At 54.1% G+C, this 21,902-nt stretch overlaps 2 protein-coding genes across 3 annotated transcripts in view; one reads left to right on the plus strand and one right to left on the minus strand.

The window, feature by feature from the left end:
• SYT7 (synaptotagmin 7) overlaps window positions 1-3,166 on the plus strand; it is a 64,035-nt gene extending 60,869 nt beyond the window's left edge. For both annotated transcript variants that reach the window (XM_064287956.1, XM_064287957.1), the window contains one exon: window positions 2,368-3,166. In XM_064287956.1, the coding sequence (XP_064144026.1) occupies window positions 2,368-2,472 (105 nt within the window). In that variant the 3' untranslated portion in view covers window positions 2,473-3,166. The remainder of the gene's footprint in view (window positions 1-2,367) is intronic.
• Window positions 3,167-4,228: 1,062 nt separating this feature from the next.
• On the minus strand, window positions 4,229-10,500 carry LRRC10B (leucine rich repeat containing 10B). The gene has a single exon (XM_064287958.1). The coding sequence runs from the start codon at window positions 10,498-10,500 to the stop codon at window positions 9,622-9,624; it is 879 nt and encodes a 292-aa protein (XP_064144028.1). The 3' UTR covers window positions 4,229-9,621.
• Between the last annotated feature and the right edge of the window lie 11,402 nt (window positions 10,501-21,902).

A 21,902-nucleotide genomic window follows, 5' to 3' on the forward strand; every position in this document is an offset into this window, starting at 1 on the left:
TGGGCGCACAATGCCCCCAGGGCTCCATGGCCCTGGGTGGGAGTATGCAGTCAAACAGCTTCAGACGGACAGAGCCCACTGGCTGAGAGAGCTCACAGCAGGGCACCCCCCTGCCCGGTCCCAGGCTGAGCACCCAACATGCACCATCCCAACACTCCATGAGGCACGGCCCTTAGCCCATTCCACAGAGCAGAGCCTGCGTCCAAGAGGGGTTACTCCCCTGGTTTGTGGCAGAGCTGGGAATGCACCCTCCCTTTTTTTTTTAGTAGCATATTTTGTTGTTGTTGTCGTTGAGAATGTACAGAGCAGTACACCAATTCAACAGTTTCTACGTGTACATTCAGTGACATCGATTAAGTCTTCAAGTTGTATAACCGTCCTCACCCTCCTTTTCCGAACTGTCCCTCCCCCATTAACATAAACTCACTGCCCCCTAAGTTTCCTATCTAATCTTTTGGGTTGCTGTTGTCAATTTCATCCCATATAGATATTTCTTAAAAGAGCACAAGGCTCAAGGCAGGCATTCTTTACTAGTTAAGCTAAACTATTGGTTGGTTGGAGCCCTGCTGGTGCAGCAGTGGTTAAGAGCTTGGCTGCTAACCAAAAGGTCAGTAGTTGGAATTCACCAACCACTCCTTGGAGACCCTATAGGGTTGCTATGAGTCGGAATCGACTTGACGGCAAAGGGTTTGGTTTTGGTTTATTGTTTGATTTAAAGAAGCCTTCAAGGGATATTTTTGTTTTAAGGTTTAAAGATTATCTCAGGGCAATAGTTTTGGGGGTTCATCCAGCCTCAGTGCCTCCAGAATGTCTGCATTCCATGAGTTTTTTTTGATACACTTTTTGTTTTTATCTTTTTTTAAATCGAGGTGAAATTCACATAACATACAATTAAGTGTACAGTCCGTCAGCATTTAGTGATATTCGCAGTGTTATTCTACTACCACCTCTCTCTAGTTTCATCACCCAGAACTAAGCACCCTGTGCTCATTAGTCACCCCCCATCCCCCCTCGCCCCCGGTAACAGCTAATCTGCCTTCTGTCTTCAGTACACTTTTTATTTCGGGATAATTTTAGGTTGACAGAAAAGTTGCAGAGAGAGTACTGAGAGGTGCCACATAACCCTTAACCAGCTTCTTCCATCGTTAACATCTTACATTACTGTGGAATGTTTGCCACCACCAAGAAACTGACGGTACATTACCACTTACCAGCCACGAGTCAAGGAGCCCCGATGGCGCAACAATTAGTTAAGCACTCAACTGCTAACTAAAAGGTTGGCAGTTCAAGCCCACCCAGTGGCTCCGTGGGAGAGAGACCTGGCAATCTGCTTCCGTAAAAATTACAGTCCAGGAAACCCTATGGGGCAGTTGTACTGTGTCATATGGGGTCCCTGTGAGTTGAAATTGACTCAGCATCACCTAACGACAAGCTACAAAGCTGGAGTCAGCTGGGCCCATCCTGGAGATTCTGGGATACCCGTGAAAGCAGACCAGCTAGGCTGTAAAGTCCCTAACACAGGAGCCTGGCAGGATTGGCTGGCCATGTAGAGCCAGAATGACCTGGATTTCAATCCTCTGCACCACTTATAAATTCTCAGACTGTGGGCAAGACTCTTAAGTCTCTGCACCTTAGTTTCCCCATCTGTAAAATGGGGCTGATAATAATATATCCATCTCACAGGTAAGGATTCGATGATGTATTGTATAAAGCTCGTAGCTCAGTGCCCAGCATGTAGCTTGTGCCCAGAAGGTGGAAGTGATTGTGACAAAGGTGAGATAGACTGTGCTCAACAGGTAGGACAAGGAAGGGCATGAGAGCTAACTGTCGCCACTCCACCTTCCACTCCCACTGCAGAGTAGGCTGGAGTGTGATTTGGAAGGATCAGGTTTGCCCAGGTTCCCAAGAGGAGGCACAACCAGGAAAATAGCCAGGCTGGCAGGGTGTAGTGAGTTGGGAGGGGGGTTGTCTCTGGGATATGTCGTCAATACAGGCAGAGGGCCAGAGGTCCCCATGTGATGTTGCTGATTACAGGCTAGTGTGTCATCGTGAAGGAGTCCCAGTGGCGCTGTTGTTGAACACTCAGCTGTGAACCCAAAGATCTGCAGCTTGAACCCCCCAGTTGCTCTGTGGGAGAAAGATGTGGCAGTCTGCTTCCGTAAAGATTACAGTTTTAGAAACTCTACGGGGCAGTTAGCTTCCCCTGTCCTATAGGGTTGCTATGAGTTGGAATGGACTGACTCTCTGGCAATGGGTTTGGGTTTGGTTTGGGGTCAACATGGAGATGGAGTGTTGTCCCCTGGTGGTGGGAAGGGAGCACTGCCTCAGAGTGAGCCGCTAATGCTTACCTCTCTATTGTCTCCCCAGATCTACCTGTCCTGGAAGAGCGGGCCAGGGGAGGTGAAACACTGGAAGGACATGATTGCCCGTCCACGGCAGCCTGTGGCCCAGTGGCACCAGCTCAAGGCCTGAGCGGGGCCAGGAGAGGCCTAGGGGGCCGAGGGCCTGGGTCCCCATCAAGCCCTCATCACTTTATGCACAACGCCCAGCCTGGCCCCGTTGCCGTGTGAGGGGAGGACCCTGAGGCTCGGCCTGGCAGTGGGGGGGTCCCAGGACTCGGCCCCATTTCTAGGAAGTACCAGCCCTACCCCCTACCGGTCCAGCTATGGGGGAGGGCTCCAGGAGCCATTTTCCTGCTTTACCCCTTTCCTTCCTGACTTGCTGATACTAAAGAAGTGGGGGGAGCCCAAGAGCCAAACTGGCAGATCCCTCCAGAGGCCCGCCAGGTGGGCATGGCCCGCCGTTTTCTTTGAGGCAGTGCCTGGAGTGGAGAGAGGCCTCCCCTACCTGCCCCCATGTGGGCCCAGGAAAGGGAAGGTCGAGGCATTTGGCCCCGGCCAGCAGAGGCCTGTCCCCAGGGCACTTTCAGGCGCCGGCTGGGCCCTGAATGCCAAGGAGAGTATATATAGCCCGCTCCGGGTCCTGGAGCCGGGGCGCTGTGTACTTGTGTTGTGTCCACCCATGTGTGTGTGCGCGTGTGGGGGCCACTTGCTCCCTGTCCCCCTGGGGCTGCAGTGCTTGAAGGCTGTGCAGAGTGGACATGGTTTTGTGAAGGCCAGGTGGGGCTGGAGCTGGGAGAGGGCAGGGCCATAAAGCCAGGGGTGGAGGGGAGAGGCAGGTAGGGGTGAGTGGGGCAGGGCATGGGCAAGGGTGGGGTGGAGAAGAGGGCTAGGCGCTGGAGCTGGGCTGAGACCTGGGCTGCCTCCCCCCTGACCCCCTCTGCGCCCCCCCCCCAGAATCCTCTGGTAGCTCCTTCCCCAGCTATTTCATCTCTTGAGCATCTTTTCACACCTTTTAGGCACCAACTGTGTGCATAGCATTCCACCAGGACTCCCCTGCTCTCTTCCTTCTCAGGGGACCCACACCCTCAGCTCTCTCCCCTGAAACCCCAGCCAAGTTGGCAGTATTTGCCAAGCTTGCCAGATTCTTATTCCTCATTCCTCGTTGTCTGTGCAGACCCTCACCCCCACCCCCACCCCACCCCATTCCCTTGCTGACAAACCTCCCCCACGCTCCCCTGGTCCCTCAAAGCAGCTCCTTCTGGCGCTCCCACTCCAGTGCAGGGGACAGAAGCTGCGGTTTCTTCACCTCGGCTACTGCTGCAGCTAGAAGTGGCTCCCCCTTGGGAGACAGCAGATTTCAGGATGATCCCTACTTAAGATCCGCTGATCCCCACACTAGTCCTGTATTGATTGATACAGGACCCAGCTGGTGACAGAGCCTCAAACACTGGGGGTCTGCGAGTCTAGGCTGCCATTCCATGCATATACCGCCAGGTGGCGCCCGGACACCACAGTCTGTGGCCGCCGTCTCTGGGTCTGACACCGCCAGGAAAGACGGGAACCCTCTGTCCGCACATCCTCTGTCCCCACATCCACAGTCTGCCAAAAACATAGGCATTTAGGGACCATTTTGCTTCAGTAGGCTGCCTCTTGAGCTGACTATTTTTGCTCTATGCAGTAGACAGGTCACCTTTTGCCCATATCAAAATGTTCTTAAATTTTGTCTCTCCCCGCCCCACCTGTCCCCGGCCTTACTCCCATCCCCTGGGATCTGAAGGAATATCGCACGTAGTAGGTGAATCGTTTTGTAGAGTGAAGAATGCAGATGTAAAGCAAAGAGTCACCCACATTCCTTGTAAATCCAGACTTTTCTATATGGTAGCTTTGCTTAAATTGGGGTCCGCCCCAACCGCGCCCTCCTTAGCCGGAGGGCTGGGGACCAACTCCCAGAGGGGATGGGAAGGCAGCGACCCCGGAGGTTGCGTGAGTCGAGGAGAGGGTGCTGTCATTCTCCACCCCTCCCTCGGATCCGCCTCAGTTTCCTGCGCCCCTCCATCCCCCGGGGGACCGAAGAGTGAGAGAGACCACCCCAGGCCCTCTTGACGGCCCTGAGCTTGAGAGCCCTCGGAGACCGAACCTAATCCTATTGAGTGGGCGGGGCAACTGCACCCTCTTTCCCGAGCCCCGCCCACGGAGCGCTTAGCCAATCATATGCAGCGAGCATCTCTGGGCGGAGTCTGTTGGCCATCTGACCCCTCCCAGGCACATCTCTAGTGCCTCCCCCCCCCGCACTTCTCCAGGCTCCAAGTTTTTGGAGCTCGGGGCATGGGGGAGAGGCGGTGAAGTGTGGGCTGAGGCCCGGTCAGCTGGCACAGGAGGAGGTGGGTGGTGTGGGATGGAGGCGGGGAAGGTCTAGGGCTAAGAGAGAGAGCAGGAAATGGGGGAACTTGGGGGAGGGGGCACCGAAGAGCCCTGCCGCCATCCCAGGACCTTGGGCAAGTCACCCACACCCCCTGGGCCTCAGTTTCCCTATCTGTAAAATGATGGTAATAATACTTCACCTACCTCATTGGGGAGGTTGTGAGGCCACCGTCATCTGACCTGGGGGTCAAGGCAGGAGGGCTCTGAAGGTGCTACCCGCGAGCAATGTATTATAACCGCAGCCTGAGAGCGAGGCCCACCTGCCTCTCCCCCACACAGCCTCCAGGAATAGCCGAGGCCTGCCCAGGCCCTTCCTGTCTTCTTTACTGTGTCCCAGGTCCCTTCATCACCATCATCTGTCGTCTTTGTGGGCGCCCTAGATGTAGTCGTTAACTTGTTCAGGTATCTTGTGACCATCTTCGCACATAACTGCTGTACAAATTCCACCTGCCCCAGGACCCCGCACCTGCCCACCGGCACCAGACGCCAGGGAGGGGACAGGAAAACAGCCACACACACAAAAAAAGCCAAGGGGGCCCCAAGGGTGGGGAATTGGTGGCCGCTGTTTGTATTGAGTCCTTGAGCGCAAGTGTTTTATAAAAAAAAAAAAATCAACAAAAACCCACTGTCACAAAAAAAAAAAAATTACAGCGAGGAGAAATGAAGAAAAAAAACTGAAAAAAAAAAAAAAGAACCATACAAAAATTTTCCACTACACGCACCCTCTAAGCCAGCAAGATTTCCTCTTTGCAAAATCATATTTTTGTGGGAATGGGCCAGCTTTTTGTGGCAAGGCCTGTTCTGATTAATAAAGGATCGTGAAAAAGTAGGGCCTTGGCTCTTTCCTCTGTGGGTCCTAGTCCTTCCTCATCTCCCCAGGGGAAGAGGCAGTGGGGTACGAGGGATGGAAAGCCTGGGCCTGAGTCCTCCACTCATCCCCTTTGGCATCACTGACAAAAGGTCCTTCCAGAGTTTGAAGCCCATCCTCAGATCTAGAATATAAACCACCAGCTGCCCGGGAAGCAATGGGAGCAGCTTCACCTCAGCAAGGTCAGTCCAAGTGGCACAGCAGTCCCCCCTTCAGTCCCCATGGGACTCTGGCAGCCCTCTGAGGAAGGTCAGACAAACCAAAGGAGGACCCTCCACCTTTCCCACCAACACCCCCTGGGCTCTGGCTGGGGCCACTGTGGTCACGGGCTCTTGCCTCCTCCTTCTGGCTTGTCCTAGTAGAGAAAGGAAAGACTCAGAACCCCGATGTGTTGGCTGGAGCCGTGACTTCTCATCACCCTTTTCTAGTTTAATCCCTTGTCGTTGTTAGGTGCTGTAAAAGTCAATTTGGACTGATAGTGACCCCATGTGACGGAGCAGAACTGCCCCGTAGAGTTTTCTAGGCTGTAATCTTCATCGAATCGCTGTGAGTCAGAATCCACTTGATGGCAACTGGTTTGGTTTTTGTTGATAATCTCTATGGAAGCAGATCACCAGGTCTTTCTCCCTCAGAGGAACCTGGGTGGGTTTGACTTGCCAACCTTTCAGCTAGCAGCCGAGTGCTTAACCGTTGCACCACCAGGGCTCCTGGTTTAATCCCTTAGGATTAGAAGTCTCTCCAACTCAAGAGAGCCTATGGCAAGCTCTGGCCTGAGGGCCTGGGAAGCTGGACTGCAGGCCCTTCCTTCTCTGGCTTCTGTGGCCTGGGACAAGCTATTCCCTTCCTCCTCCAGGTCTCAGTTCCCTTGGTCCACAAAAGAGCAGTAACCATCCCAGCCCCCGCTTGCCCTCCTCACACACAGCCAAGGCCTGGCAGCTCTCAGGGTACTTCAGAAGGCAGGTGCTACATCTGTTTCAGACACAGGCACAAAAGGAATGAGCCTCCCCTGTTGTGTGTCCATACTCACTGGCCTCCCCACTCTGGAGCCAAAGGGGCCAGCATGCCTCCTGCTCCCCAGCATCTGGGGCCAGTGGCTCTACCCCCAATCAAAGCCACCTGCTTTCCTTTTCTGCCCCAACCATTTCTCACCACTTGGTTTAAATGTCCCATTAGAAGGTAGCTGTTTCTTCTGGCTCTGACTTCTGCCCAGAGGTTGAAGGGAGCCCCAGGGTCAGGTAAGTAGCCTCAGGAGCTGGCCTTGCCAGAGCTTTCTCTGTGAAAACAGCTCCAAGACACTGGACGTGAAAGCAGGGACAGCTCAGCCCCAGCAGGGTGGCAGCAACCTTGTCACCGGCTCAGGGCCTCTTCCTTTGCTTTTTGCCACTTTCCCTGCCTTCGCTTCTTTGGGTCTGTCTTCATTCCCTCCTCTTCGGAGATTTTCTTCCATCCCTCCTGTGCCTGGGACCACTAGTGTTTCTTTCTCCCACAAGTTCCTCCTGGATACCACTGTATTCTGGAAGCCGTCCTGGGCCGTGTCCTGCTCTTGTCCCCCTCCCTCACAAAGACATCCAGAAGGACAGCACTTGAACATACTGTACGTCCCGGCCCGTGGCTCCCCTGACCATCCATTTCTCGTGGCGATGTCCCCGTGTCTGTGTCCTGTGTGTGTGTGTGTGTTGTGTCTCGTTTAGATTGTGAGCCCCTCCACTTGGGCAGGGATCCCTGTCTGAATACATGTTCTGTGTGGCACGCCAGGATGTACTAATAAATGTTCATACTCAGAACAAGAGTGCCCGGGTGTCTCGGGGATGCTGTGGGGCAGACGGCCGGAGAAGCCGTGTGGTAGAATCAGAGGCAGGGAGGTGCTTCTGGGCAGGGCCCACAGCTCCGAGCACCCTGTTCTGTTTTCCAGAGCCCCTGAGGGTGGACGGAGAGGTGGGTGATGGCAGCAACAAAGGTGGGAAAGGAGCCTCCCTCCTGGGTCTCTGCTGTTCTGTTGGCCAGGAGATCTGGCTGTCTGGGGGCTCCAGGAGGGTAAGAAGAGGCTATAATGCTTGCCCACTCCACACACAGACTTGATGGCCAGCCAAGGACAGAGTGGCCGTTCCATGGGGTGGGACGAGCACTGGGGCAGGAGTCCTGGGACCCGTGTATGTGAGCAAGTTGCCTCCCCTCCTGGATGTTTCTGGCCCTGCTCCTTTCATTCCAGTTCCCACAACCTTCCTTCCTGTGTTGACTGCTCTACATCCACCCCCAGCCTCCTCCTTCACCAGGATCCAACCCAGCGCCAGCCGAGCTGCTGGGTAGGGCCTGACCTCTTGGCCCCATATGACATCAGCCACCATTGCCATGGTGATGGAGGCCTGGCAGCATCTCCTTGGGTCTCTAGGCTTGAGGTTTTACCATTTTCTTTCTTGAAATCATTAATTTTCCCTCTTTAGCAATGAGGAAAGTAATGCCAAGATGGGGCAAAAAGAGACTAAGAGGGAGAGACAAAGAAAGGAATAGGGAGTGAGAGATAGAGGAAGGGAGGGGGAGAGCCAAAGAAGGGGAGGTGGGGGCCAGCACCAGTAAAAGGACAGAGAAATGTCAGCCCAGCTTGAGGGAGATTCAAAAGCATAGGGAGTCGGGGAATCAGGGACCCTGAGAGTGAAGCTGGAGAAGACAGCTGGAACAAGGAAGTTGGGGAGCTGGGAGGCAGGGAGTGAGATATGGCAAGACAGAAAAATAGCCTGGGGTAACCAAAGCCATTTCTAGTGACAAGCGCTTCTCCCTCCAGGTAGACAGGACTCAGCAGTGGGCCAGGGTCAGTCTGACTCAGAGCTGGGGTACACAGATGGGTGGTAGTGCCTGTGTGAGCTCAGGGTCCCTGCAGCGACAGGACCCAGTGCCCCAGGGCTTATAAATAAATAGGCATGTGGGAAACACACATTCTTGCTCCAAGAAACATAATTTATGTTTACGGCCAGTTTTTTTCTTCCTGAAGAAAAACACTAGGATGTGGGGCCCCTGCCCCCAACGGTGTCCCTGAGTGTCCCCAGCCCTGGCCCTCCTCCTCCCTTTATTGCTTGGATGGGAAAGCTCTGTTCCTGGGAATGGCAGAGCGAGGCCCCCACTCCTCACCCCCTTGAGCTGTCCCTGGTGACAGAGTGGAGGCACACAGTGCCCGTCCCATGCCCTCGCCGTGCCAGCCGCCCTGGCTGTGCCCATTTAAGGGAATGGAGAGTGCAGGCAGTGGGAGAGGCGCTGGAGCAGCCTCCCAGAGCAGAGAGCCTCTCTCCTCGGTGCAGGAGGCCCTGGAGGCACAGTGGCTTCTTTTCAAATTTGACAGCTGGAAGGTTCAGGCTGTGGGGAAGGAGGGAGAGCTTCTTCCCAGCCAGATTCCAGGCACGAGCTGGGAGAAGAGAACTGAAAAAAAGGGGGGGCCTGCCTTCTATGTCCCCCCTCCCCCAAAGGCTAGGGGTCCTGGGGAGGGAGGGATGTGCGATGAACCCCGGTAGAGGAGCAAGACAGCAGCCTGTTAGGGCCCCAACCCCAGGTTCCCCCCGCTCCGTCCTGGGCACCAGCCCCAATCAAGCCCATGCCTGGAGTTCTGCCTCACACAGGCACACAGCCCACCCCAGAGGTAGCGGCTCCTGCACCAGAAAGGGTGGTCCCAGGAGAGCCAAACCCCAGGAGAAGGGAGAGTGGTGGCGCCCTGGGCACCCAGACTCAGCAAGAGGAGAGGAGTCCGTGGACAGCGGTGACGCTGGCTCCAGGAAGGAGCTGGCACCTCGGTTGTGCTGTTAGTGAATCGATCAGGGATTGGACGGAGCGGGGACTTCTTAGTCTGGCAACTGCCCGGCAATCAACCAGCATACGGTCTTCTTACTCCCCAGGAACGTCTGAAGATGGCACCCAGGCCTGCCTGCGCCCGGCAGCTCACCCAAAGCGGTCCCACAGACCTGGGCAGCCACAGCTTCCCCGAGCCACTACCGAAGAAGCACAGGCTCAGGTGCCCAGTCCCGGAGCGGCTTCCAGGGCGCGGGGGCTGCTCCCTGCACGCTCTAGGGCCCCTGCACTGCCGCCCCCTATGAGCAAGTCCTCCTCCTCCTCGTCCTCGAAAGCCCGCGCTGGGCGCCGCGGCTGCGGCCGGGGCGTGGGCTCGTCGCGTTCGGCCATGCGTTCGACGGCGCCCTCGCCCACGAGGAAGACGGTGTCGGCGACGCGCGGGGGCCCGGTGACCGGATTGTGGTCGTAGGAGAAGACGCGCAGCGCGCGGAGCGGGTGCAGGTCCGGGAAGCCGCCCAGGCGGTTGCGGTCGAGGTCGAGGATGTGCAGGCGGCCCATGCGCAGCAGCGCGGGCGGGAACTCCTCGAAGCGGTTGCCGTAGAGCCAGAGGCCACGCAGGCCCGTCATGCGCGGCAGCTCGGCGGGCAGCGCGCGCAGCCGGTTATCGCCCATCTGCAGCGACTGCAGCGCCACCAGGCGCAGCAGCGGCCGCGGGAAGCGCCGCAGGAAGTTGCCCTCGATCCAGAGGCAGCGCAGGCTCTGCAGCTGCGCGAAGTCGGCGGGCAGTGCCAGCAGCCGGTTGCTGCCCAGGTAGAGGCGCGTGAGGCGCGGCAGGCGGCACAGGCCGTCGGGCAGCCGCTCGAGCTTGTTGAAGTCCAGCGCCAGGATGCGCAGCTCGCGCAGCTCCTCGATCTCCTCCGGCAGCTCGCGCAGCCCCGTGCCGCTCACGTACAGCTTCTGCAGGCGGCTCAGCGCGCACACGGCGCTGGGCAGCCGCTGCAGCCGCCGCCCGCTCAGCTCCAGCTGCTGCTCGCCGCTGCGCAGCTGCTCCTCGGCGTCCGACGGCAGCTCGTCCGGCGTGGACTCGGCGATGCCCATGGTCACCGGCCCCAAGCGGGGCCGCCGCCGCCGCCGTCGCCCGGCATCGCCCCGCCCCGCCGCCCCCCGGCGGCCCCGGCGGGGTCCGGGCCGCGCCGGGAGCGGGGCCGCGCGGGGCCGGGAGGAGGCGCCCGCTCGGGCCCCGCCGGGCTCGGCCGACCGCTTCGCTCCGCGGCCTCCCCCGCTCGCTCCGCCGGAGGCCGTCTGGCGCGGCTTTGCGCTGACTAGCGGCTTAGCTACCGGTCGCCCTGGCAACCCCCGACGCGCGCGCGGCTGCCAATGAGGCGGGGGGGGCGGGGGCGAGGCGGAGGGGCGGGGCCAGGCGGGGCTAAGGCACCGCCCGCGCGGGATCCGAGTTCCCTGGGGTCCTGCGCGCAGCGGAAGGAGTCCGAGGTCCCTTCCCGCCAAGCGTGGCCCTCTGCGGGCACGGAGCCCCGACGTCCAACGCTGTCTGCACCTCCGGCCACAGCGCGCCGTTTGTGAGCGGGGGTGTGCGCCCCAGAGCGGCGCGTCCAAAAGAAGGCACTGAGGGTCGAGGCGGTGAAGTGACTGCGCCAGGGTCGCTCCCAGTGGCAGCGCCGGGGAGGAACCCAGAACCCTGTACAAACGGCTGTCTAGGAGCGGGCTGAGGGGCGCGGTCGCTCCGGCCATGTGCGACCAGTCTTCCCCATGGGGTCACTTCAGGATAGTAACTCGCGGTAGTGCCACTTCCACCCCCGCACAGCACTGCCCGACAGATTACTCACTAGTTCACTCACACCCCTCTCTCCCCCCATGTTCCCTCCAGCAGTGCTGAAGGTCTGAGTGGGGCTGCAGGGAGACAGACGACGGGACATGCCAGCGCTTTTGAGCACCACCGGCAATGACCACCCTGATGCTGGGGTCCCTCCTTTTGCGCAGACCCGCACCCACGGCCGTTTGCCCCGCCTTCTCTCCTGCCATCAGCCCTCCTGCCTGAGCTCCTGGTAGAGCGCTTGCTCCCATTCACTCTCTGCCTACCACGTGCTTCGTGCTTCGGTAAAGATTACTACAGCAGAGAAAACTCTGTGGGGCAATTCTACGCTGTAACACATGGGGTCGCTACAAGTCGGAATCGACTCTGGCAACGGGTTTACCATATGCCCAGCTCTATGCTAAGAGACTTGTATTTCATCCTCAAAACACCTTTTGAGATAGGTCCCCTTGCTATCCTAATTTTAGAGATGGGGAAACTGAGGCTCTGAGAGGTTAAGGAACTTGCCGAGGTCACATAGCTGGTAGATGACTGGGATTTGAAGCCAGGCAGTCTGACTCCAGGGCCTGTGCTCGTAATGGTACTGGAAGCCAATACAAACCAAAAAAAAACCCAAACCCAGTGGTGTCGAGTCTATTCCGACTCATAGCGACCCTATAGGACAGAGTAGAGCTGCCCCATAGAGTTTCCAAGGAGCGCCTGGCTGATTCGAACTGCCGACCCTTTGGTTAGCGGCCATAGCACTTAACCACTAGGCCATTACTCCACCTCTGGCAATGAATTTTTTACAGTGGAGCTGATACTGTGTGTTATCGCTACCTCTCAGGACAAAATTACTTGGAAGCTGATCAAAGATTCTATAGAAGAATCCTGATCAAAAGGGGGAAAATGCAGAACAGAGTTTCAAATTCTCATAGAATCCAGACTTTCTGGAGCCATGGAGGCTGGATAAACCACAAAAGTACTGCTCTGAGATAAACTTTAAACATTAAACCAAAAATATTCCCTGAAGTCTTTTTTTAAACCAAGTGACGGTTTAGCTTAATTAATAAAGAATGTCCGCCTTGCCAACTCCTGTCCAGAGGTGAGATGAGAAGGCAGAAAGGGACAGGAACTGATTGAATGGACAGGGGAAATCTGGGATGGAAAGGAGGAGTGTGCTGTCACATTATAGGGATAGCAACTAGGGTCACATAACAATGTGTATATAAATTTTTGTATGAGAAACTAACTTCAGTTATAAACTTTCAGCTAAAGCACACTTTAAAAAAAAGAATGTCTACCTTGAGCATTGTGCTCATTTAAGAACTATCTATAAGAGGTCAGATTGACGACAACACCTTGAAAGATTATATAGGAAGCTTAGGGAGTAGTGGGTTTATGTTAATGGGGGAGGAACAACTCAGAAAAGGAGGGTGAGAATGGTTGTACAATTCGAAGAATGTAGTCAATGTCACTGAACTGTACATGTGGAAACTGTTGAATTGGTATATGTTTTGCTGTGTATATTCTTAACAATAACAACAACAAAATTTTAAAAAATACTTTAAAAAAACTGCATGGAAGGTATTATTAATCCCATGTGAAAGGTGAGGAAGTGGCTTCAGAAGAATTAGGACACTTGCTTAAGGTCATACGGGGAATAGAGTTTATAGCCGGGGTGCCCATTCCTGCTCCCCAGCAACACACTGCCTCCTCGGCCCTGCCGTCTCTTGAACCCAGCTGGTGTGGCTCATCTAACTGACTGACCCGACAGCACCCTGCCCTTCAACCCATGCCACCCCCATCCCCACTTTGGGAAGAGGGAGGCCAGCCTAAGGGCAGGTAAGGACAAGAACTGCACCCACGGGAATATAAGCTCCATGGGACAGTCATGTTTGTCTCTTTCACTGCAGGCACAGGGTCTCACACATAGTAGGTCCTCAATACAGATGTTGAACCTTTTTTTAAAAATGGAGGCAAACTTTACATACAGTGAAATGCATAGATCTTAACTATATGATTTGATGTTTTCACAAATATGCACACTCATGTAACATGTCCACCACCTCAGACAGTCCCCTTGTACCCTTTCAATCACTCCCCACCTCCCAGAGGCCACCACGATCCTGACCTCTAGCCTCATGGATTAGTCTTGCCTGCCTCTGAATTTCATGTAAATGAAACTATTCAGTACCTACTTTGTTGTTGTTGTTGTTGTTATTTCTGGCTTCTTTTGTTCAGATTGTCAATAAGTACATGTTGGATAAAGGAATGAAAGGAGTCCTGGGTGGCACACATGGTTAAGCATTTGACTACCAACTGAAAGGCTGGCAGTTCGGACCTACCAAGAGGTGCCTAGGAAGACAAGCCTGGCGATCTGCTTCCAAAAGTTCACAGCCTTAGAAACCCTGTGGAGTGCAGTTCTACTCTGCACACATGGAGTTACCATGAGTCGGAATTCACTTGACAGCAACTAATAACAAAGGAATGAAAGGGCAGAGCCATAGCAGCTGCGATCCGGCAGGGGGTGTCATGGGGCGAAAGTGTGATGGGAGATGCAGAGGTAGGTATTGCTCGGAGCCAGGAATTAGCCATGGACCTCTCTGTCCTGAGAAGAAGATTGACAGGAAGACGGGACTCCAGGCCAAGGAGAGGACGCAGGCAGGGACCAAATGGAGCCTGGACACCAGTCCTGGGTGTAAGAGGGTTCTTAGCTCCCACTGAAGGGCTGCAAGCTCCTTCCAGACCTCACTTAAGCCCCATTCCAACTCTCCCCCTTCTACTCATTTGGGAAGACTTCTCGGAGGAGGTGGCACCTCAGAGTCCAGAAAGCTGTAGAAAGAAGAGCCAGGCTGGCGAGCCGAGGATGAGCCTTCTCCCTCTTCCCTATTCCCCAGAAGTTTCCTCAAGGGAACATTCGCTGTGGAGGAGGAAGCTCGGCCACCCACCCTCACCACATGCTCGGAGCTGGCACTCCAGCACCAAGGAAGCCCTCTTGGGCTCTGTGAGCAAGAGCAGAAGCCCCTGCACCCCGGCCACAGCCTGGCAGAGCTCCCTGGGGCTCAGGGCACGGAGGGCCAGCCTCTCCTTTCTCTTTCTCCTGCCGTAGGTAGAGCCTGTACCTTCGCCTCCCACCAGGCCCTGCTCAGCGGGTGAAGGTAAAATGTGCTGGTGTTCTGGGCCCACGCAGCCTGGCAGCGGAGCAATCATTGTGATGAATCATGCTGGCACTGCGGGTGCCCGGTCCTTGTCGAGGCGTCACTAATGAATTAGCCTCGTGCCCAGCACGGGGCCTCTCAGCCTTTCCCCACTTCCCAGGAAGGCAGGAAACTGAGACCTGGAGCGGGGAGCTGGGGAGGAGAGGGAGGTTCTGAGAGTCCCAGGATGGGCTCAGAGCCTTGCCACCCCCTCTACACACACACACACACACACACACACACACACACACACACACACACACTGGAATAATACCCAAAGGACAGGCCCCCAGAAACAGCCTGTCTGTTCCTAACTATGAGCTGTAACTGTCCTGCCCACTCCCAAGTCTGTAATTTTCAAAGAATTTTTTGAAATACAGAAAAAGTACAAAGCTTTCCACGATAAACACCCTTGTGCCAGCCTCTGGCATTGACAATTGTGCACGCTTTGCCGTACTTGCTTTAAGTCTGTTTCCTTTTAAATAAGGGGAAGAAAAAGCACAGGCAATATAGAAGTCTCCTTTGTCTCCCCTCCCATGCCCCCAGAGGGAACTCACCCGTCCAAGGACCCCTCTGGCCCTCCTCCCTTCCCTGGGGCCAGGACCGCCTTGGCTGCTGAGACTTGAATAAGAACGTGGAACGCTAGCATCACCGTTCTTAGAAAGCAAGGACTTGAACCTATTAGAGTCAACCACAAAATGTCAGAGCAGGGAGGGTGCATAGCTGCTCTGAGAGATCATAACCAGTGAAAACCAGCTGGCATCGAGTCAACTCTGACTCATGGTGACCCCATGTGTATCAGAGTAGAACTGTGCTCGAAAGGGTTTTCAATGGCTCATTTTTCAGAAGTAGACCAGCAAGTTCCTCTGAGGTGGACTTGAACATCCAACCTTTCTATTAGCAGTAGAGCGTATCAACCCATTGGCACCACCCAGGGACTCCCGGGAGGTCACAGGCTGTGTTGAATGTCTGCAAGAAACTAGGGACCCTCATTCCAGAAAAATGTATGGTGGAGACAGGTACTCACCCAACGATGTACACAATTCCCAGGGGCGCATGGTCTCCTGGGGGTCCATCTTATTCCAGAATCTGGGCTTTTCTTACTCTCTTGACTGGAGAAATGAGAGATACCACCCAGGGTGCCCAGATGGCTGCCCCCATCCTGAAAACAGCAGAACAGTTCCCAAACCCAAGCCAAACCCATTGCCGTCGAGTCTATTCCAACTCATAGACACTCATAGAGACCCTATAGGACACAGTAAAACTGCCCCATAGGATTTCCAAGGAGTGGCTGGTGGATTTGAACTGCTGACCTTTTGGTTAGCAGCTGTAGCTCTTAACCACTGCACCACCAGGGCTCCGAACAATTCCCAGGACCTCCTTATTGGAGATTTTTGAGGTTACCAGAGAGAATGAGTGGCTAAGAGCCACACTCCTCCCCCTTTCCCATCTAGGACCCCAGAGCTCAGTGTGTTTGCCTAACTGAAAAGCATCCTGGAATCCACGGGGCAAGCTTAAGATGTTCAAACAGATTCAAGAAGACCAGGACCAAGAGGCCCCAAAGTCCATGGTCACCCCAGGACTGTGATCTGGGTTCCGGGCTCTCCTGATAACAAGTTCCAGGGAGCCCCTCGCCCACCGCTGGTCCAGGGCCATTCACTGAATACCCAAACTCATGAGGCCAACTCAGCCGCTGCGAACCTGCTACCAAACCCTGATAGAAACCAGAGCCCGATATAGCCTGGAGATCACATTGCCCTGGAACTCTACCTCTGATGAAGACCTGCGTGGGTCTGTTGAAAGCCGAACCCTCCTTCTCCCCTCCCAGGGACACAAGAGCTGGAGCAGCAGAGGCCAAGGAAGTGTGAGGAAGCAGAGAAGGTGGCTTGGTGCCCAGTGCCATGCCTCCACCCCACAGACAGGAACCTGACCATCTAATGGGTTCTAGTAGGCCACCATATTCCAAAATGGATTGTGGGCATGACAGCTTCTTCCCCCTGGGAGGAGGCCTCAGTGGTCATAGCTGGCAGCTATGTACTTACGTTAATACCTTCCTGGACCTGTGACCAGGTGCAAAATGGATCTTCCCATATCACTGCCCTAAATCCTCCCCTTCTGTGCTGAGAATACAGACCCAGGACCCAACCATGACCTCCTGGCCTTGGACTTGCCTGGCCTGGACCCTCTCTGGGGCAGGAGCCGTTGGGTTTCACCAGCTTCTGTTTCTCCCTCTTCTTCCCAGGCACTCAGCTAAACTCCCGTTTTCCCCGGCCTTTTGGATGTAGGCAGGGTCCGGGGATGAGCATTGGGCCAAGGAGTGTGGGCAGAAGTGGCATGTACCACATCCACACACAATCATCTGCTCTCTTTTATCTTCTACAGTGGTTAAAATGGAAAAAAGCTTGGGTCTCTAGAGATGAGCCACAGACTGTGAGGCAAAGGAGAAATTTTTCATGGGTTTAGCTGCTTAGATTTTAGGGCTGTTTGTTACAGAATCAGTGTTCCCTGGCTAACATGCTTCCTCTTAGTTCCTCAAACTTGACAGCTTCTTTCCACCCCAGGGCCATTGCATATGCTGGCCCCTTTGCTGGAAACTCTCCCACTCGGCCTGGCTCACATCGCTCATCCTTGAGGTTTCATCTGAAGCCTCCCTCCCAGGGAGAATCCTTCTGGAAACCTCCAGAGCATGTTGGGCCCCAATGTTATAGATTCTTGAGCTCCAGCATTGCTCCTTCAAGGCACTTATTCCAATCATGATTAAATAAAAGTGAATGGACTGTGAACTCTTTGATTGAAGACTGTTTCCCCTATATTAGAATGTAAGCTCCATGAGGGCAGGGCCCTTGTTTACCGATGTTCCACAGTACTCAGTCCCGTGTCTGCTGTATCGTGCCAGCTCGATGCATATGTGTTGAATGAATGAATGGGTGCCCTCTCTCCCACATGTTCCCCTGGGGACATCTGTTCCACTTGAGCTACTCATTCTCCCTGAGTCTTGATTCTCACATTCGGAGAATGGGCCAGGACCAGGACTACTAGTATGAGGTGAGTGAGGCACTTGCACTGGGCACCAAATTTAAGGGGGCACCAAAAAACTCAGTAATCAAATTAAGTAATAGCTTGATACAATATTTTTAAAAATTCAAAATTAATGCAAAAAAAAAAAAAGCCCTATGTACAAAACATTAAGATTGTAAGTAAAGACAGGATCAGTACCAGGGCTATGCTAAGCCAGATTGGAGACTGAGGCAAAAGGAAAAATCAGGAACACAGTACAGTTTGTATTTAAAATTATGATATTCTGTTCATCATAGATTTTTTACATTAGCTTTTGTTGGATTGAATTGCGTTCCTCCTTCCCCCCCACCAAAAAATATGTGTTAGAATCCTAACCCTACCCCTGTGGAAGTAATCCTGCTTGGAAATAGGGCTGTCTTAGTTTTGTTAATTAGATCATACCCAAGTAGGGTGGGTTCTGAGTCTAATCACTTCTGAGTTATAAAAAGAACAGATTAGACACAGAGACTCGACCACTTGGGGAAAGACAGATGCCAAGTGAAGATCCGAGCCATGGAACCAAGGAGCACCCAGAGCTGCCTAGAAGGAAGGAATCAACACAGCTAAGACCCTGATTTGGACTTTAAGCCTCCAGAACTGGGAGAAAATAAATTCTTGTTCTTTGAGGCCACCCACTTGTGGTATTTCTATTACAGCGGCACTAGGTAACTAAGACAGTTTTTATTTTAAAAATAAAATTATTTCATGAGATGTTAGCCCTCCTTAAATTCTGTACCTGCGGCAGATGTCTCGCCAGCTTCACCCTAGCCCTGGCCTTGGAAAGGGCGTAGCCTCCTTCCCTAAAGGATTATCACGAAGCGTCAGTGGCATGATATGAGAGGTAGCTATTATGTTTTGAAATATAAATGATGTTCTACTTCTGGCACTCTCCATTTTCTATCCATTCCCCTCCACTCCAATGCCAAGTTGGCTTTCCACAGTCTCTGCTCCCCAAGGAAAATGCAGAACAAAGAGTCAAATCCTTGGCTTGGAGTTGCAAAAGAAGCTCTGAAACCCAGAGCTGGGACTATCAGCCTTTGAAGAGTCAGGTTTTGACAGAGAAATATTGAAATAGTTTTTGCAGGTCCAGAAGCTTGGCTTTGAACATGGACAGCAGGGAGCTGATGCCATAAACTCTGGAGTAGGGAAGCATGTGTCATCCCAGAACCGAGAATCCCACCCAAAAGGAGAGAATGCTCAACCGGCAGGTGGGAGAGATGCTGGCCCGAAAAGGAGTCCTCAGCCCCCTCTTTCCCTGGACTGAGCCCAGGGTTGCATGAGAGAAGTCCTGGGTACATTTGGGGGACACCAGGGCAGAGGAGACCTGCACTTCCTTTACCAGGTGCGGCCTGAGGATGCAGAGGCCTCCCCCAACAAGTCCCCCTGCTGATAAGGTGAGGACTCAGGTGGGTAGACATGGAGGTGAGCTAGCCCCTCCCCCGGGCCCCCTACACACACCTGCCTCACGAGGGCGAAGTGTTCAGAAGCTTGGGCAACTCCAAGATGGATGTGAGTGTGGCTGAGAGCAGGCTGATGGATCTGGAGGGGCCACTTGTCCAGGTAAGCTGCCTGCAGAGTAACGTTGTGACCCTAGCAACCAGAGGTCAGAGGTCACAGTTGCTTCTGGGCAGGTGCAGCGAGGACAGGTGTGGGTGATTAAAGGCCGTGGAGATCACACATCTTTGGGGAAAACGGCATGGATGGATGCCTCTCCCCAATAGCAAGATGATTTATAAAGTCCCTGGAATATATGCACATTGGTGGTTATGTGGTAGAATTCTCCCTTCCATTCAGGAGACCTGGGTTCAATTCCCGGCCAATGCCCTTCATGTGCAGCCATGACCTGTTTGTCAGTGGAGGCTCGTGTGTTGCTATCATCATAAACAAGTTTCAGCAGAACTTCCAGACTAAGACAGACTAGGAAGAAAGGCCTGGCAATCTACTTTGGAAAACCAGCCAGTGAAAAACCAAAGCAAACCAGTTGTCATTGAGCCAGTTCCAGCTCATGGCAACCCGACGTGTTACAGAGTAGAACTGCGCTCTGTAGGGTTTTCGAGGTGAAGCAGATTGCCAGACCTTACTTCCGAGGCACCCTGGGTGAGCTTGAGGCACCTCTGGATGGGTTTGGACAACCATCTTTCAATTAGTAGTCAACCGCTTAACTGTTTGCGCTACCCTGGAACTCCTTCAGCCAGTGAAAACACTACGGATCACAGCAGTCCAGTGCGCAGCCAATCATGGGGATAGTGCAGGACCAGGCAGCATTTTGTTCCATTGTGTGCGGGGTCACCAGGAGCTGGGGGCCAACTGGACAGCAGCTAACAACGTAATCGAACCAAAGAACCCATTGCCATCGAGTGGGTTCTGATTCATCGCAACCCTATAGGACAGAGTAGAACTGCCCCACAGAGTTTCCAAGGAGCAACTGGTGGATTGGAACTGCCAACTTTTTGGTTAGCAGCCAAGCTCTTAACTGCTGCACCACCAGGGCAATAGAGAGGGAGAAGAAAATGGAAGGGAGAAGAAAATGGAAGGGAGGAGAGACAGCCTTCCTGGGCCGGCTGAATTTGAGTCCTGAGGGAGCAGGATTTACATTCAAAGGGGACTGAGGTATGTCTTTGCTAAGCTCAGCTCACACTAAGGTGCGTTTCTGTGCACCTGGTCTGTGCCTGTGAAATCCATACGTGCTGAGTACACAGTTGTGCAGGTGGTGCAGTACACAGAGAAGTATGTCTAAAGGGCCCCATTGGCATCAGAGACTTGGTAGATCTGCACACTATCGGGACAGTTTTCCCACAGATGGGAGTCAAGCGTCTTGAGAAAGGACACCTCGTTCTATGTCTCACAAAGGGCCAGCTGCACCCCTGCCAGGTGTGTAAAGTACCTGGGCCGCAGGAGTCTCTCCTCAAACACTCCCTCCTTCTCAGGGGTAACCGACATGCAAATGACATTTGAATCCTTGGGGCACCCAGCTTCCCTTGCAAGTTGGGTACAGGTGTGTGACCACCCACCAGAAGCACCCACCCCAGATTTTGAGTCTGAAATGAGAGGTAGGGCAGAAAGGACCCTTGAGCCCCTCTGAGGATGGGGGGGGTGGGGGGTGGGGGGTGGGGGGTGGGTAGTGACAGCAGGAGCCGGCAGGGGGAGAGGCTGAGGGTCTGCATTGGCCCAGGTCCATGGGAAGTTTGGGCTTTGGTTCCTGGCTGGGTCACCTCCAAGCGTTGTTCATCCGAAGTGTCTGCAAGCACCCAAATCCTTCTGATAAGTTCCTTTTCTGCTTAAATTAGCCAAAGCTGCTTTCTGTTACTTGCGAAGAGCTCTGACTGATCGCCCCATGGTCAAACTTCATCAACCCATGATTACCATTGGGGTCACTTTCTCACAGACCACTGTCCTGAACCTGAGCCTTCCACGGTTGTTTCCAGGAGTCCCGACAGTGGGAGGTGCCTCCTGCGTGCTTGGTAAGCAGTTTCCCCATGATCTTCAATACCAGCCTCCTGCCCCTGATGCCAGAGCCCCCCAGGAGAGCGCTGCTCCCCTGCACACTGTCCTAACACAGGGACCACACCTTGTCATCGGGCCCCTTAGCAAAGCTCTTTGGATCAGAGTCTCATCAAGTCTTTCCTGAACACAGCTCCTCAGTGTCTCAATCTCTCTGTCTCTTCCCTGGGGCCTCTGAAAACACACACACCATACACACACCACACATATATGCACAGCATACGCATACACACCACATACATACACACACCACACACACACCACACACATACACACACACTACAAACATACCACACTGCACACACCGTGCCACAGACACACACCACACTACACACACCACACATACCACACTTCACACACCATACACACACACACACCTTCTTCAGCAAAAGAAAACAAAGGCCCTATGCTTATCAGTGGCTGCAAATGTGTTGCAGGCTCTCCTCAGAGGTTTCCAGGCCCCACTCCTGCCCACCCAGGACCCCCAGGTAAGTAGTGGGATGGTCGACAAGCCCCCACTGAGAGAGAGACCCAGCAGGCCCTCACTAAGCCATGTGGCTTTGGGCAGGCACTTCATCTCCCTGGGGACTTGGTTGTCACAAAGGTCCTTCCAGAAGTAGTTCCCCAACTCTAAGAATGTTCTTACATGTCCGTAGCAGCATCTTGAGAAAGCAAGATGACGCCACCCCCAGGAGGCTCATGATGTCCCCTCCGGCCCTTGAATAGAGGCCCTTGGTGGGGCTTGCTGGGTCTGGCTCCTCCTCAGCCCTAGAATATTCTGTGGTTCAGGAACAGTTCCACAGGAATAGGTGATCCTCCAGATGGTCACAGGAAGCTGGGGAACCGTTCAGAGCGTCGCATCCTCCGTCTGTCTCTGCAAGGCCCGCCACCGTGCAGGCCTTCCTGCAACCCGCTCGGCCTCCAGGTCCCAC

Source organism: Loxodonta africana, chromosome 7 (assembly GCF_030014295.1).
Source record: "Loxodonta africana isolate mLoxAfr1 chromosome 7, mLoxAfr1.hap2, whole genome shotgun sequence".
Lineage (NCBI taxonomy): Eukaryota > Metazoa > Chordata > Mammalia > Proboscidea > Elephantidae > Loxodonta > Loxodonta africana.

Coding starts and splice junctions, on each gene's coding strand:
- LRRC10B (XM_064287958.1), bottom strand. CDS start 10,500: ATGGGCATCGCCGAGTCCACGCCGGACGAGCTGCCGTCGGACGCCGAG.